General features: G+C 41.1%; 1 protein-coding gene across 1 annotated transcript in view; it reads left to right on the top strand.

The window, feature by feature from the left end:
• The window catches only part of glcci1a (glucocorticoid induced 1a), a 33009-nt gene extending 25477 nt beyond the window's left edge, over nt 1-7532 (top strand). The window contains 2 exon segments of the mRNA XM_072370119.1: nt 3225-3345; nt 3438-7532. Of these exon segments, the coding sequence (XP_072226220.1) occupies nt 3225-3345; nt 3438-3753 (437 nt within the window). The 3' untranslated portion in view covers nt 3754-7532.
• Nucleotides 7533-17771: the final 10239 nt, after the last annotated feature.

The raw sequence follows: 17771 nt of genomic DNA, 5'->3' as shown, positions 1-17771 counted from the left end.
GAAGATCAGGCCCAGATGATGACCTGCTTACCACTGTTTGTAAGCGGAAACTGAGGTGGTACGGACACATCACCAGATCCTCAGGCCTTGCGAAGACCATCCTTCAAGGAACCATAAAAGGTGGCAAGAGACAAGGGAGACAAAAGAAAAATTGGGAAGACAACATCGGAGAATGGACTCACTTGAAACTCAGTGAGGTAATGAGAACCGCTGAGAACAGAGAGGGATGGAGAGAGCTGGTCAACAGATCATCTGTGGTGCCCCAACGACCCTCCAGGGTTATGGGATAGACGAGACGAGAATTGCTGGAAGAGCAGGAAATGGAAGTGGACATGGATAGGAGGTCAATACCATCATAGACTACATTAAATTCTGTAGGGAAACTATGATTATAGTAAGAACTATTTGGCGCTATCCGAACAAGAAACTGTGGATCAACAGTGATATCAAAGACCTCCTGAACCAGAAGAAGAGGGCATTCCAGGACGGGCATAAGGTAAAGCAGAGGAGTGTTCAACAGGAGCTCAAAAAGACGCCTAGCTGCACCTCCACCTCAGTGGCTGCCACCAACATCACCTCTCCTTCCATCCCTCCGCTATGACCTCAGCAGCTCCCCATTTCTCTAACTATAGGTTAAGTGGGAGCTCAACTCAGGAGACTTTTTCCAGGGAAGGTGTAGGCCCAGATGGAGCGTGTCCAAGGCTTCTGAAAGACTGTGCAGGACAGCTAGCAGTCCCCCTTCAGAGTCTCTTCAATATGAGCTTGCAGATGGAAAAAGTCCCGGTGCTGTAGAAGACATTCTGTCTCATACCGGTGCCCAAATTAGGGCGACTGGTGGAGGTGAATGACAACAGGCTGGTGGCTTTGACATCTCGCATAGTGAAGAGCGGCTCCTTGTCCGTCGCATGAGACTGCAGATTGCTGAGGATCTTGACCCCCACTGGTTTGCCTGCCAAAAACACATAGGAGTGGAAGACGCAATTGTGTACACGCTGCATCGGGCATAAGCCTATCTGGATGTGCCTAGTTCATATGTGAAAGTCATGTTTTTCGACTTCTCCAGCACATTTAACACCATAGGGCCTCCCATACTGAGAGACAAGCTTCTAGGTACTTGAGTGACCCAGACTATCTGACTGCCAGACCACAGTATGTCAGGCTCTAGATGTGTTTCTGGTAAACTGGAGCGCAGTACTGGGGCTCCCCAGGGTACTGTTTTAGTTCTTTTTCTTTTCACTCTGTACACAATGAACTTTAAATACAACTCGAGTCCTGCCACATACAGAAGTATTCTGATGATACAGCTGTTGTAGCATATGTGCGTGGTAGACAGGAGAAGGAGTACAGGGACCTTGTTGAGGCCTTCACTGACAAAAAGAAACTTGTAAAAGAGTAAAAAAGAGTAATAACAACAGTCTTCTCCTGAACACCACCAAGACCAAGGATCTGGTAGTGGATTTCAGGAGAGCTAAAACTCCATGCCAGCCAGTCTGCATTGAGGAAGAGGAGATAGAGACTATGCAGATCTACAAATACCTGGGGGTGGTACTGGATAAAAAAAACTGGAGTGGTCTGTCAACATAGATACGGTGTACAGAAATGGGATGAGCCACCTCGTCTTCCTGAAGCTAGATTTATACTCTTCCAGAACGTGACGTCTTCATTGAGCATTCAAAGTTCTGCGTCGAGGGAACACGTTGCTCTACAATTCACCATGCCGGTAGGGGAGTTATAGCCGAATCCTTGCTTTTTCTTCTGATCACAGTTAACAAGAGTAAACAATGGCAACCGAGGTGGAGCAGCTGTATTTGCAGTTGGAACTCATCAATAGTGAAGAACAAATGCTTAAATTGCAAATGTTGAAGTCAGGCGACAAAGAAGACGTTCGCGGGGGTGGTCTGTACGACCGACCGAGGCTGGGAATGGGTGAATTTACAACACTGGTTGTGAATTTACAACCTGGATGAACAAATGCACTTTAGATCATTTCGAATGTCAACGAGCTTCTTCGCCGTATACCACCATTAAGACCGGAAAAGGCAACTGGCGGAAATTACGTTCTGAGCGGACCAATCACAGCCCTTACGGCTCACTTCTACGTGACGTGTAGTTAGAATTTTTTTGGAGGTGCACGTCAGGCTATGGCAGAGGGGTCAACATTTACGACGTCGGTACTAAGTAGCAATGTCGTCAACATGACGTTAAAGCATAAACTTCAACTGAGACAGTTCAGGTCCTTCAATGCCCAAAGTGATATGCTGTGCATATTCTGCCATACTGGAAGTGCACTGTTCTATGCTGTGCAGACAAAAACTGTAGGCATCTGGACAAACTGGTAAACAAGACCAGTTCTGTGCTAGGTAGGGGTCTGGACCCTCTCAGAACTCTGATGGAGCAGCAGATGAGGAGGAAGTTATATTCTATGATGGTGAACAATAAACATCCTCTCCACAGCATCCTGGCAGGACAGAGGAGCAGCTACAGTGAGAGGCTCATCTCGCCGCAGCTACATGACTGAGAGGTTCAGGATGTCCTTTGCCCCCACAGCCATAAGGCTTTTTAACAGTGACTGCTGACATGTTCCCCACATCCACATGATGGGCAGTGTGCAATACCTTCTTTTTAACTTTTAACTTTTTTTTTTTTTTCTTTTTTTCTTAAATGTTCAATATGAATATTTGTGAATATGTACCTTCGTGAACTGCTAGACAATTTAAATTTCCCCCACGGGGTATGAATAAGGTATTTTCTATTTTATTCTCTTCTGTGCAAAGCACAAAATTCACCTACAAGGCTTTGATAAAAGTAGAAGTACTTTTACTCTTTTTTTAAATTTTGTGTAAAATCACAATAATCATAAGAAGTAGTAATACAAATATATATACAGTAATAATAATTAGAGTAGTTTTTTAGTTTAGCAAGTAAAACAATCAAATTACAGGAATGAAAAACCTCTACTAAAAATGTGAAAAGTGGAAAAGACAGACAGTTGTGTTAGAATATGGCAGATAAGCAAGAAAGTAAAAAGTTATTTATACAAGTATTTGTAATTAGTTACTTCCAACCTTTGTGTTTAATCTGTATAATTAGAAGTTGACATAACAGGGCTTAAATGCTACTGAAACACTGTGTCTTCCGGAAGAGCATTTCATGAAGTTATGAATAAGGTGTTTTTGGATTTAAATCTCCTGAGCCCAATCCCAAGCATGTGTTTCTGTGTTTAGATAGTGGAAGCAGCTCACCACTGCCAAAATTTGCCTCCTCACCCAAACCCAACAACAGCTACATGTTCAAGAGAGAGCCGCCAGAGGGATGTGAGAAGATTAAAGCTTTTGAGGAGATGAGGTATAGACTGTTTTATACTTATTGAATTTAAACAAAACTCTGCTGCTTCAGAAAATGTGTGATCATCAGACACTGTGAATGTTTCTCTGCAGCTCCAGGCAGTCTGCATCAGCATCAGTTCCCCTGTTCTCCTGCCCTGACAAAAACAAAGTCAACTTCATCCCAACAGGCTCTGCCTTCTGTCCTGTCAAACTCCCCGGCTCCCTGCACCTCATTCCGGCCTCAGAGCCAGAGGAAGATGAGGACAACGCCGAGTGGAGTTCTGCTTCTGAGCCTCAGGGGGCCACCTCACTCTATGGCATCCCCATTCAGGTCTCCACGAGCACCAGCACAGATGACCCCCCAGAAGAGCCGAGCTCGCCCTCAGAGACTGCAGAGACCCAGACAGAAACCCCAGTTATCAGCTAGACCTGGACAGAGCTGGTCTCTGTCTTCGGGATCCATACAAGCGACTTCCGACTACCAAAACTAACTTTCCCACCAACACCTCCCTCTGCTCTGCCAGGAGAGCCGTCTCCCTGTGCTGACCCCCTCCACCCCACTTCTATCTCTGCATGACGTAGCAACAAAGTTCCTTAATACCCACCACAGCCACCACAAAGACTTGACACCTTAATGTCATGTCCTGCATAATGTCTGAGCTGTTTGCAGGGACCTGATGGTTAAAGGTATCATATACGGACAGCGGAGGGAAGAATGGAGCTCTATGGATGGGGGGAGGGGTATGCATTTTAAACCGGTATTATATTTCTGATTAAATTATGTGTTGTGTTCTGTTTCAACATTCACAGTATGAATAAGCTCTAAACATATATAAACACATATAGCTCTATAAAAAGAAAGAAAATGCTTGTTTAATAAAATCCCAAACTGTGTATTACTGTGTGATGTAATGAACAGGAAAAAATTGCTGCACTATTCCAGATTATGTTTACACCTGTCCAGGTCACATGTAAAACCCTCTCTCAAAGAAATGCAACGAGTAAATAATTTGGGCAAAGGAAAAAAAAGACAAAATGGCCACAATTGATTGCACAGTGTGTGCATCTGGCCTCGCTTCAGGTATTTCACAATCAGAGTCGATACTCAGGTAATTTGGAATGTATGTCCATATCTTAAACTATAACTATCTTCAACTCGACAAAGCAGAACTGATTCAATGTCATGTATTAGTTTCCCTCATTCCCAGACAAATCATTCCTTTCTGTTCCAGAGTAAATGGCTGCAGAGTAAATGGTTGGAGTAGTAATCTTCTAACCTTTGGTTGCCTTCTTTTGATGGTGGTGGAACACTGCATGAACCTCACACACTGTAATTGATTAAATCTGTTGATGTTTGTGTAGAAATGAAAGTATGCTGGACAGACTTGAATGGTGTGCAGTGGTTGTTATTTAAGCTTGATGAGAGTGTGACATTGCCTGCTAACAATGGACCAGAAGTTGATGAGTCTGCAGTTCTGTCACATGAAGGCTGAATCAAACAGAAGTATTTGGTTCTTTATGGATGCAGATTGGTGGTGCAGTTGTTACACAAAACATTTATTTGGGTTTATCTATTCATTTTGATGTTCTAAACCTTTTTTATAAGTAAAAGAAGCTGGGGTTTATTTCAGCTTAGACTAAACTAGTGTCTGGCCCATTTCTAAATGTCAGTGGCAAATAGCTGTTAAAGTTGGATTGATCTGATTTAGACACTACAATTTACCAGTATTGCAGAGTTCAAGAAGGCAAAAGTTTAATTTCCTCTTTCAAAAGTCACACAGTGTTGCTTTAAACCATATCAGCAGTCAAATAAAAAGATGTGTAACACTGCCAAAGTTGGTTTTAGAAAATATCATGTCAATTTCTAAAAGTTGGCTTGCAGTTTTTTCATGAATTAAACACTAGCCACCTAGCCAATTCTGAAATATTGTGAAGTTTATGCATGTGTGGCACCTGCACTGCAATACTTTTGTTAACAATGTCTATACCAAAAAACAATCGTGTGAAGTTTGATGCTGGTAGTTGATGTGGCACTCTAAAGATGTGGAGCTATAAACAGATAAATGTTTTTTACAGCCTGTATCTCCTCTCTGCATTCAGGTCAGTATTGAAACTTAGACTGAACCATTAAATGCATTCCTGAGATTTTAGAATCCAGAATATACAGTCAATGGACTCATGATGATTAATTCCTTAAGTATCTCAGCAATTTGATTTGATCAGTGTGAGAGGCAGATGTAAGAGATGATTGGTAGCAGATTTGGTAGCGCCTTCATGTGTTTAATGCACAGATAAAAGGATTGTGCTGGCCTGCCTTTCTCTCACTGTCTATTACTACAGTGTTTGTGGCACCTTGATGCTGCCACGAAGCAACACAGCCTTCTTAACATCCTATATATTTTGTGCAAGAGTGAAGCATAATCCACATTTATTTTGATAACTGGCATGCTTGTTGAATCCCTGCATTGACATTCCATTCTTATTTTGTTTGTATGTGGCTTTTAAAGAGGCTCAGTGCTTTGTTGTTTTCTAAAGACATCTCAGCACCTTACCAAGAGCTATAGCTTTCCCAATGCCCCACATATACTTGGCACTGGTAAACTAGTTGTGTGCAATAACATGGAAAAAAACTAAACAAAAAAGTGTTGTCCTTCCAGACTTCGCCAGTTCTTTGACAGTGTCTCATCTTGCATTCCTTTGGTTTTTAGATTGGAGGCTGGAACAGCAAGTATTTTGTTGCTAAAGCCATCAACAAAACCAGCACTGAGGGTGACTAGAGCACATTACTGGCAGGTCAGAATGTTCATCAACCCACAACATGTGTAACCTGTAGTGTCAAAGTTCATGCACAAAGGCAATAAAATCTTGGTTGTTTTGTCCACCTCTTTGGGATTTGTGTACATTAGTGACAGGCATCTTAGAAGCATTACCACTGAATCTGCAACATCAGTAAAAGCAATTACGACGATAACAGCTTTCGTCATCCCAACAGACAGAATGATGATGTTTGGATGGAGTTGTTTTAAATCATGCTTTAGATCTCCAACCACAAAAAAGAACATTTTTGAAAGTTAAAATAAATGCTAATTTTTTTTGTCAGTTTCTTTACATCATTAATCCACTTTTGCATTTTGGTCTTGCAACACATTCCCAAAAAAGTTTTTATCTCTTTGAAGTGTTGCCATTCCATCCCACTACCTTTTAAAGACTTTCTGGTATTGAAGGAACAATAATGTAATGAAGTACTATTTTGTCCCAGTCTTGCTGCAATCCAGCAACCCCCACCCCCCCACCCCCTCCTCCACAGCCACGCCTTTGTAATGTGTGCAGACTGTGGTTTAGTCTTGACTTGATTTCTGCATTAATGCTGCCATCACAGACGTGGAAATGAGCTTTGCAGAGGGCACTGTTACAACCCCATATCATCACAGAGCCTGGCTTTTGGTCTGGATGCTCTTTTTTGTTTTTGGTCTGGAGCAAAAGCTCAAAAAGATCTTGAAAAGAGATCGATCTGACCACAATACACAATTCCACTGTGTGATGGTCCATCCCAGATGCCTTTGTGTGCAGAGAAGTTGACACTGCCGATGACAAGATTTTTTTTTGTTTTTGCAGTAGAGTTTCAAGTGGCGTTTGTGGATCTAATTCTTTATTATAGTGCTTGAAAAAGATTTCAAACTGTAATCCCTTGCCCATGTAGTTATATCATAGTAATCAATGACGGTTCTTGATGCAGTTTGAGGGATCAGAGATCACGGGTATCAAGCTTAGGCTTGCACACTTGCTCTTTACTCAGTAATTCCTCCAGATTCCTTGAATGGTTTAATATTAGATCATTCAAGGAATCAGTGTGCTGCACTGTAGAGGACAGAATATGCAAATCCCATTTAGTCTTTCTTTTGAAAATTTGTTTTTAAACAGTTTGATTATTTTTTTCAAAGACTGGAGGTCCTCTACCCATTTTTGCACCTCAAAGAGTCAGCCTTGCCTGAATACTGCTTTCATACCGAATCATAATTACAATTGGCAGTTGATATCACCTGTTGAAATCACATCATTGCTATTTTTTGATCGCATTACTTGCCCGAAAGTTTCCCAATTCTAGTCTTTTGGAATGTGTTTCAGGCCTGAAATGTAAACATATGGATATATATATATAAACAAATTAAATGAAGTTGATGAAAGAAAATATGAAATATCTCTGCTTTATACTGTGTGCTGTAAATAAAAGTCATATTTAAATTAATTTAGTTGAAACATACTTTATCAATCTCAAAATAGGAAATTATTTTACCACTTAAAGAATCATTAACAGTTAGTCATCATTAGTATCATTGTGTGGAATAATTGCTGTGGCATTAATGGACATCCTGTAACTTTCTTTCTTGCAGCAGACCTGAATTAAGCCAATCTATGTTATGTAGAATGCATGCTTTGTTGCACATTATGTTGAGCAGCTTTTGGAGCATTCTTCTTAACACAATCAGCAACTGGGACACCAGAGCAGTCCCCAGCACAGAACCAGCCTTCTTTATCAGGTTGTTTATTTTATTTAAGTCTCTGGCTCTGATGCTGCCACTCCAACAGATGCTGCAAAGAGGATTGTACTCCACTGCAGACTTAAAGAAGATACAGTACATCTTGGAGCTTACACTGATGGACCTTGGTTCCTCAAGAAGTATAGTCTGCTCTGCCTTCTTGTAGACAGCCACAGTATTGAATTATTAGTCTGGTCTGTTGTCCAGCTAAAATCCCAGGTATCTATCACCACCTCAACTGCTGAAAATAGTATTTGGTTAATTCCTGCACCTCATAAAATCCAAAATCATCTCTTGTTTTGTTCAAAATGAGGTGATTGTTCCCACACCTTGCTACAAAGTGATTGATTAGTTCCATGTACTCAGCCTCTTGTCCATCACTGATACACCCAAAACCTGCAGAGTCATCTGGAGATGACAGAGCTCTTGAGTTATACTGGAAGCCTTCTTAGAGACATAACTTCTCAGTCTCACAATCTGGTCTCTTTTTTAGGTAGTCAATAATCCAGTTGACTTGAACCTACTCACAACATTGCAGCCTGAATTGTGTTCAGAAAAAATCAAATTAAAGAACACAATCACAACTGTACTGCTTGTTAAGCGTGGGGTTACTGAAGCTACTAGATGATGGCATCTTCAACAACAACCTCAGCAAAATAAGATAACTAGTGAATACTAAAAGGTAAATTAATAAGGGATTTTTTTTGCCCTTCTTTTTCTAAAATTGACCTCTTGTTTCTGTGAAAGGAGTAGTTCTCCAAAATTCAAGAAGATCTCAGTCAACATTATTTATTTCATCTCCCTCCTTGCCTTCGCCAGTGGGAGCCCAGGCGGCCTCACTTCTGCCCTCGCCTCTCCTCGCTGCTGCTCTGGAGGGGCCTCCAGGTAGTCACGTTTTGACTTTTATTTTGTTATGTTTTCAGGTTCTAGGTTCATCCTTGTCATCTTTTTTGTAAGTTTCACTCACGTCACCTGTTTCTGTTCCACAGCTGCACTTCATCACTAATCACCTCCCCACAGTATTTGTGATTTCACCTTAAGTACATTTGCAAAATGTCATGTAAATTTCAAGGTTAAAGAGCACATACAAAAATTGCTTGATAAGGTCAAAAAGTACAAGGATTCAGTGCTTCAATTTGTCTCTTTTTGATAAAGCACGGAGAGTCTATAGCTCTCGTAAAAATGCGCATCAAGGGGACCTAAAGGGTTTAAATCTAGAGAGAGACAAGACAGAGTAGATATCCTAACTTCATATGCACACCGAAGTCCATCTGATCTTCAAGAAATGATAACACCATTATCTAAGTAAATTAATTTGTCTGTAGTCTGGTTTTATATGATCTGTTAACTCAATGAATTGCTCAAACAGCTGTGCAGCTTTTTCCTGATGAGAAGTGAACCATCATCGTGACAAGAAAATCGTCTTGACGTTACCTTTCTAACCTGAAATCCTGCTTCAGGGTGTTCAGGTCAGGCGGTCAAAACGTTGAAAACCAAGGCAGAAATTATTCTATACAAAATCACGAAGATTGTTTAGATTTTTTTGTCGTGACAGTGATGCACCCCTGTGTAATATCACTTAGCTATTGAAGGATTCAAAGCTGCATCACCACTCAGGTCTAAGTTGGCAGTTATTATATTTTCTCTTATCAATAATATCTGCTTCATGGCTTCACATAGAAAAACAATTGTAACTGTAATATGGAACTGCATTAGGCTGGTTTAAGTCATATTTACAGTTTTTTACAACCGCTATGACCCGTTTGTCAGAAACTTAAAACACCTTTTCAAAACTGTTAAAGCACATCACACCTAAAACACACAATTCCTCAAACAGTTAATTTCAAGCTCATAATGACGCAGTGTAACTAAACACAGACACACACTTATAATAATGATTAAAGCTGCAAACAGTGATGATCGGGCGCGAGCATCTGCGCACGTCGGGGTATGCTTTGGACGCTGGCTGGCGCGCATCGCACAGCACAGCTGTCCGTCAAGTGTGGAGGAGGATGTGAGAATGCCAAAAAATGAAGACATCATCAGCAGGGTTTTTGAAAATTCATAGGGGGTGCTGCAGAGCCATTTTGCTCTGGCCACACACGATATTCTTTACATACGTACGAGGTCCTCAGCGTGGACGTTTGTGCCAAGTTTCATGACCTTGAGATGATGATATGGCTATCAAACCACAAACGCCATAACACAACATTCGCCGCCCTGCCACGCCCACAACCTTTAGACTTTGGAAAATTTGATCACAACTTTTAATCCTCCATGGCTGAAGAGTAAGCACACCAACTTTGAAGCCGTTAACATTAAATCTGTAGGAGGAGTTCGATCATATGCGAGGTGTGGAAAAAGTGTGACGTTTCCAACCACCAGCAGGTGGCGCTATAGGTGAGTTTCAGGATGCACATATGTATGCAGTCAGGGCAAAGTCCCTGGCAAGCCTATGACGTTTGGTGACGATCATACAATGTATGCAAAAGTTATAAGTGACTTTGTGTTTTGTGGCGAGCAGAGGTGAAAGGTTGAGGGTCTGCCATGGACACACCTTTTAGAATTTGGAAAATTTGATCACAGCTTTTAATCCCTCATGGCTGAAGAGTAACCAGACCAAGATTGAAGCCGTTAGCATGAAATCTGTAGGAGGAGTTCGATCAAATGCGAGGTGTGGAAAAAGGCAAAATGGCACCAATTTGCATGTTCAAATCAAAATGGCCGACTTCCTGTGGACCCGGTGCTATGATGTCAAGACGCTTTTTTGTGGATCTCGGTTTGACGAAGGCATGTACCAAATTTCATCCAGCTACGTAAAACTAAGCCCCATGTGATATATAGCTATTCATTTTCTAGGGGGCGCTGAAGACCAATTATGATGCAACTACAGTAAAACAAAATGACGCACTAGGCCTGATGCACATGCCAAAATTGGTGAGTTTTCGCACTCGGGAAAGCACTGAAAAATGTGATCAAAGTACAAAGAATAAGAAAAATAACGCAAAGGAATACAATAGGGCTTTGCTGTTTTACAGCTCGGGCCCTAATGATATTACACTAACACAGTTCACCAAATCTACCAAAGCACTGACACACATTGTCTTCCAACAGAAACATTTAGTCAGTCACAGCACAGTGTCAAATCTACTTTTTTTCCTTTTTCTTTTACAATCAACAGATTATTGTACTGATCATACATGTAAATTAATGTTTGTGATGATGTTCTTCATTTTTTATTTGCTGGGCATGAATTGTGTTTTTTTTTGTACAACACTCAGTACTTAAAGTGAACAACCCATGTCAGAGCAGCTTTGCAGAATGTTTATGAAGGAAGAAGACAGTAAATGACAGGATTTGCAGTAAACACTTTACTGTATTGCAAATGAAAATGACTTACAGCAGAGTAAAGACGAAAGAAAAAAATCAGCATTTAGCTGTCATTCACTACTGTATTGTCAAATACACAGAAAGCCAGGCATCTTGGGAAGTATCTTTTTGCATGCCTTATCCAGCCCTGGTAAGCTGTGATCAATGTAATCTTCAATCCATTAGTTTTGAACACAAGGTTTTCTGTTTTGACAAAACAGAGTGAAAGCAATTGAAAATTCACCAGTTAACATCTACTGTTTTGGTCTTGATTAAACTTGTGTGTAAAGGGAGTTAAAACTAATTTAAACGTGTAAAATGTGCGTATTTTGTATCAAAATAAGAAGAATTGTGTTAATTGTATAGCCCACACAGGCTGATGTTGTGGTAACTGTGTGAAGAGTTTTGAAAAAGCGTTAAAAGTATTGAACAACAGGTTGTAAAAAAAAAATCTGATTGAATCCAGTCTATTCATGGAAACAAAGAATATTTCTCGTACACCAGAGTAAATTATGGAGTTCCACAGAGTTGTGTGCTTGGGCCAATTCTTTTCACTTTATACATGCTTCCATTAGGTAACATTATCAGACAGCATGGCATACATTTCCATTGCTATGCTGATGATCCTCAGCTGTACCTATCAATGAAACCAGATATAACCAATCAATTGGTTTAACTACAAGCATGTCTCAAAGACATAAAGACCTTCATGACTCAGAATTTGCTGCTTCAAATGTCATAGAAATAGGAAGTTGTTGTCTTTGGACCTTAGCGCTTCATGATGAAACTCTCCGGCTATATAGTTCATCTAGATGGGATGGCATTTCCTTGACTTTTCGTTCTACAGTGAGGGACCTTGCAGGTATTTATGACCAGGAACTGTCTTTTGACGCACATATAAAACTGGTTTCTAGGACTGCCTTCTTTCACCTTCGTAATATTGCCAAAATCAGGAACATCCTGTCTCAGAGTGATGTAGAAAAACTAGTCCATGCATTTGTTACTTCAAGATTGGACTACTGTGATTCCTTATTATTGGACTGTCCCACATATTCTCTGTAAAGCCTCCAGCTGATCCAAAATGCTGCAACCATGGTTCTGATGAGAACTAAAAGGAGAGATCAGGTTTCTCCGTATTTCTCTAGTATTAGCTTCTCTTAAAAGCAGTTTTATATGTGCGTCAAATGATAAATTCTGGTAAAAAATAACTCCAAAAATCCTCACTGTAGTACTAGAAGCCAAGGAAATACCATCTAGAGTAACTGTATACCTAGACAATTTCTCCCTGAAGCGCTCAGGATGTACGCATTCAAATTATAGTGCTGTCAAGAAGAGAGTCGAGTTCTACTGGAGTAAAATTTAGGTAGCCGTCCTCTGTCATATCTGCACATGGCAGTGAAGAAAAGGATGATGAAATCAACTCTTTAAATCTGGTTACAGCATTCTCTGATAGACACCTACTATATGTAAAATTCTTCTCAGAAGCCATATAGTCAAGTAATGTAAATTCAAAAGTAATTAAAAAATGGTCAGACAAGACAGAGTGATGAGGGAACACTGCTAACTGTTCACTCTCAATGCCATAAGTCAGCACAAGGTCAAGGGTATGATTAAAGCAGTGAGTAGGTCTGTGAACACTTTGAGAAAATCCAATAGAGTCTAATACAGAATTAAAGTTAATATTTAGGGTGTCATTTTCAACATCTACATGAATATTAAAGTCACCCACTACAATGACTTTATCTGTACTCAGCACTAACTGTGATAAAAATTCTGAGAATTAAGACAGAAACTCAGAATAAGGGCCAGGTGGACGATACACAACAACAAACACAAGAGGTTTTTGTGATTTCCACTTTGGGTGGGAAAAACTGAGAATCAGAGATTCAAAAGAGCTAAAACTAATCTTGGGTCTAGGACTGATTAGTAACCCTGATCTGAAGATAGCTGCCATTCCTCCTCCCCTGCCTGTGGTTCGAGGAACGTGAACATTTAAATAGTAAGCTGGAGTTGATTCATTAATGCTAACATGATCCTCCTGCTGCAGCCAGGTTTCTGTAAGACAAAATATATCAATATGATGATCACAGATCAAATCATTCACTAACAGAGACTTCCAAAGGAGAGAACTAATATTCAGCAAACCAAATTTAATAGTTTGATGTTTTTGGTCAGTTAAAGTTTTTGTTTTAAATATTTTTTGCACAAGAGGATTTGCTCCTTTTGTGTTTTTTGATTGGGGGGGCAGCATCAGGTGGGAAGCCGCAGAGAAGTGTGTAAGACTACAACTCTGCATCCTGGTCTCAACCCTGGGTTGTCATGTTTTTGGATGACTAATAAATTTGTCCATATTTCTAGAAATGAGGGCTGCTCCTTCCAAAGTGGGATGGATGCCGTCTCTCCTCATCAGACCAGGTTTTCTCCAGAAAGATTGCCAATTATCTATGTAGCCCACGTTGTTTGCAGGACACCAGCGATTGAATGAGGACATATGGCTAAACATGTCGTCACTGGTCAGATTTGGCAGGGGTCCAGAGAAAACTATGGAGTCCAACATTGTTTTGGCAAAATTAAACACCGATGCAACATTAATTTTAGTGACCTCCGATTGGCGTAACCGGGTGTCATTACCGCCGACGTGAATAACTATTTTACTGTATTTACGCTTATCCTTAGCCAGCCATTTTAAATAGGATTCTATGTCGCCCGCTCTGGCCCCTGGAATACATTTGACTATGGTTGCTGATGTCGCTAATGCCACGTTTCTGACTATAGAGCTGCCAATTACCAGGGTTTTGTCCTCAGAGGGTGTGTCGCTGAGTGGGGAAAATCTGTTTGAAACGTGGACAGGTTGATGGTGAACTTTAGGACTATGACTCCTCTTCCTGACAGTCACCCAGCCAGTCTGACGTCCCAGCTGCTCGGGATCTGCATGGGGACGACTAATAGAGCTAACTAGGCTAGTTGGCTTAACACTGACTAAAGGGGCCTGGCTCGCTATCGGCTGGTTTTCAACAGTACAGAGTCCAGCTTCCAATTCAGATAACCTCGCCTCCAAAACTACAAAAAAACATTTGTTACATGTACCATTATCACTAAAGGAGGCAGGGGAGTAACTAAACATCTGACACACGGAGCAGGTGAAAGCAGGAGACGGAGGAAGAGAACTGGTAGCCATGCTAAGCTAGAGAACCAGACACACCGCTAAAAAGTGAAAAATAAAGACTAAAGATCTGTAAAAGTAAGCGTTAGAATATAACAAGTATGCGATAGAGTTAACTATGCAAGATGTGTAAATTATAGGGAGAAATAAGGTGATTTTAAGTAGTTGAAGAGGAACAAGAAATGTAACAGTACACACACAAGGCTTACTTTACTCACAGCTCTACAAACTGTTGCCTTTCCAAAGTGTTCTGCATCCCTGATGTTGAAAAGAAAACTACCATTTTCAAAAAAAAACAAAAACGTAGCGCAATGCATAAAATTTGCTCTGATGTCCGCGGTGTGAGGTTGGTGATATATGGCCGGAGAATGTTATTGAGATAAATGATACCGTTTGAGGAAAAGCGGTAGATATTCCTCTGGAAATTATAAAACGTCTAATCTGGGTAGGAAGACTCTTTCGCGACGTTTATGTTTATATTTATGTATTTAGCAGACGCTTTTATCCAAAGCGACTTACAAATGAAGATATAACAAGCTATATAAAAAGCTAACAATGAACTACATAGAAGGAACCCACTAGTCCGACTCTGTCAGAGTTGACATAGAAGGAGGTGCAGAAAGATAGAGTGCAAAGATAGAGGGGGTAGGTAAGTACAAGGTAAGTGCTAGGATAGGAGATGCTCTTTGAAGAGCTGGGTTTTCAAGAGTTTCTTGAAGATAGACAGGAACGCCCCTGTTCTGGTAGCACTCGGTAGGTCATTCCACCATCGTGGGACGACACATGAAAAGAGTTTGGATTGTCTTAGGCGTGGTGTAGGCACTGCTAGACGACAATCCTGGGATGAACGGAGGGACCGAGTTGTGACATAAGCCTTTGCAAGAGCATTCAAGTAGATGGGAGCCGTTCCATTAAGCACTTTGTAGTCTTAACATCAGTGACCTGAATTTGATGCGGGCGGCTAAGGGTAGCCAGTGGAGTTCAGTGAACAGAGGGGTGACGTGTGTTCTTTTGGGCTGATCGAAGACCAGACGCGCCGCCACGTTCTGGACCATCTGCAGAGGTTTCACAGGACAGGCTGGGAGACCAGTTAGGAGAGCATTGCAGTAGTCAAGGCGGGAGATGACCATGGCCTGCACCAGGAGTTGGGTGGCATGTTGGGTTAGGTATAGTCTGATAGGGATTCAGTTTGGATGCAGATGCTGTGGTGTATGGTTGGTTTGGCTGGGAAGACAAGCAGTTCAGTTTTTGGGAGGTTAAGATGGAGGTGATGGGCTTTCATCCATGTTGATATGTCAGAGAGACAGTCTGAGATTCGTGCTGAGACCGTGTGGTCGTCAGGTGGGAATGACAGATAGAGCTGGGTATCATCAGCATACCATTGGTATGAGAAGCCATGTGATCGGATGATCTGTCCCAGTGAGGTGGTGTATATGGCAAAGAGAAGAGGTCCCAGTACTGAACCTTGGGGGACCCCTGTGGCGAGGTGGTGCACTGCAAAAGTGTGACCATGCCAGGATACTTTGAAAGACCGACCAGTGAGGTATGATTCAAACCAGGAGTGTGCTCTCCCTGTGATGCCCATGCTAGAGAGTATGGACAAAAGGATACTGTGGTTGACTGTGTCAAATGCAGCTGATAAGTCGAGCAGGATAAGTACAGAGGACTTAGCTGTCACTCTGGCTTCTTTTAAGGCTTCTGTCACAGCCAACAGAGTGTCCACTTTTAAACCCAGATTGGTTTGGGTCAAGGAGGTTGTTATGTGAGAGGTAATCGGTGACCTGCTTAAAGACCGCCCTTTAAATGATTTTAGACAGAAACGGGAGGAGAGAGACCGGCCGATAATTCTCCACATGAGTTGGAGGGAGGGTTTCTTGACGTAAAGCATTTTGAATCAATAAGGTTTCAATGTCAATCGGATTTGGTAGGAATGGGCAATCCGTGTCTACCAGCTTTCTTCATGTGGGAGGAGACAGGTAGAAACTCTGGGTTTCTTATTGAAAACCTGCCAGTGAGCAGGTTATGTTCACAGAGTCTGTTACCATGGTGATTGACTCAGAGTTTCAGTTTCTTCTCTTTCTGGAACGAATAACTCAGAGTTTCCCTTATCTCAGGGTTAACTTACTCTGAGTTTTCACATAACCCGCTTTCTGGAATACCCCTCAGGTTTGTTTTTCCTGTTTATTTTCTAATTGGCTAATATTAGGCTATGTGCTCCATGTACAGGCTGAAGAATGAAGAGTTAAAAGATGTTAAAGCACCTAGAAAATACATAAAAAATATAGTTTTCACGGGAAAACTATTCCTGTTTTTTGTATTTTGTCCTATATGTTTTGTTATGCTGGATTTATTTATAACTTGTACAAATACATTGCAATTCATAAAAATAATAATAATAATAAAAGGCTGCAGTATCATGATAATACCCCTGAACCGTGATACTTTGTCTGGTATTGTGGTTACTTATTTTGGTATTGTGACAACTCTAGTCTCAACTCCAAATTTTGACAACAAAAAGGGATTGATTCAAGCGTCACTGCAGCAGCAACTTAAACAGGTGTGTCAACAAGAATACGTCAGTGAGATAAAGAACTCACCTTTGCAGTGGTGCTGCTCTTGAATTTACCCACAATTTTCTGAGATTGTGCCCGGATATTACACAAGACGGGGTTTTGTTCAAGAGCCTTTTTAACAATTACATTCAAACAATGTGTCACACAATGTGAGTGACACAAATTAATTGTACCCATGTTTGCTGCACAGTCAGTTTCAAGGCCAGTAACATTATGAGTTATACTGCATTATGACATCAGTGCTTCTATTACTCCAGCCAGATTTTCAGCCGTATGTGACTGAGGGAAATGCAGCACCCCTAAAACAACAGATTGTAAAGAGGTCCACATATCTGCTGTCAAGCTAACTGCTGTTTTTTGGGACACAGAGGCTTTGGTCTTCTCATTGGACTTCTGGTATCTATCGTCCATGATAGCTTTCAGAACCTGAAAGAGAAAACATTCTTGGTAAATATCGGAAATTCTTCATGTGCTCACATACATTCCTGCCTTGTGGGGAGAACACAGTTGGGCTTTAACAAGCTTTTTGAACCCTTTATCCTCCACAATAGTGAAGGGCTGTGAGTCCTCTATCACCATAGCAACCAAGGCCTCATCCACAGTACACTTCTCTCCTGATTGAAAATATGAAAAATAAAAATACAGTACACCTAATTCAGATTAAATGGATCTCTTCAAAAGATTAAGTTCTGTACAAGCCTGCTAATGATGCATTGGTCTGAATCAGTGATGTTGAAGTAGGGAAACATCTAAAACCTGCAGAACAGCGGCCCTCAAGGACCGACCTTGGACATTCCTGAAC

The sequence above is a fragment of the Leuresthes tenuis genome, unplaced genomic scaffold (genome assembly GCF_036924035.1).
Source record: "Leuresthes tenuis unplaced genomic scaffold, fLeuTen1.0.hap1 SCAF_18, whole genome shotgun sequence".
Taxonomy (NCBI): Eukaryota; Metazoa; Chordata; class Actinopteri; order Atheriniformes; family Atherinopsidae; genus Leuresthes; species Leuresthes tenuis.
This window is presented reverse-complemented; position numbering and strand designations above follow the sequence as displayed.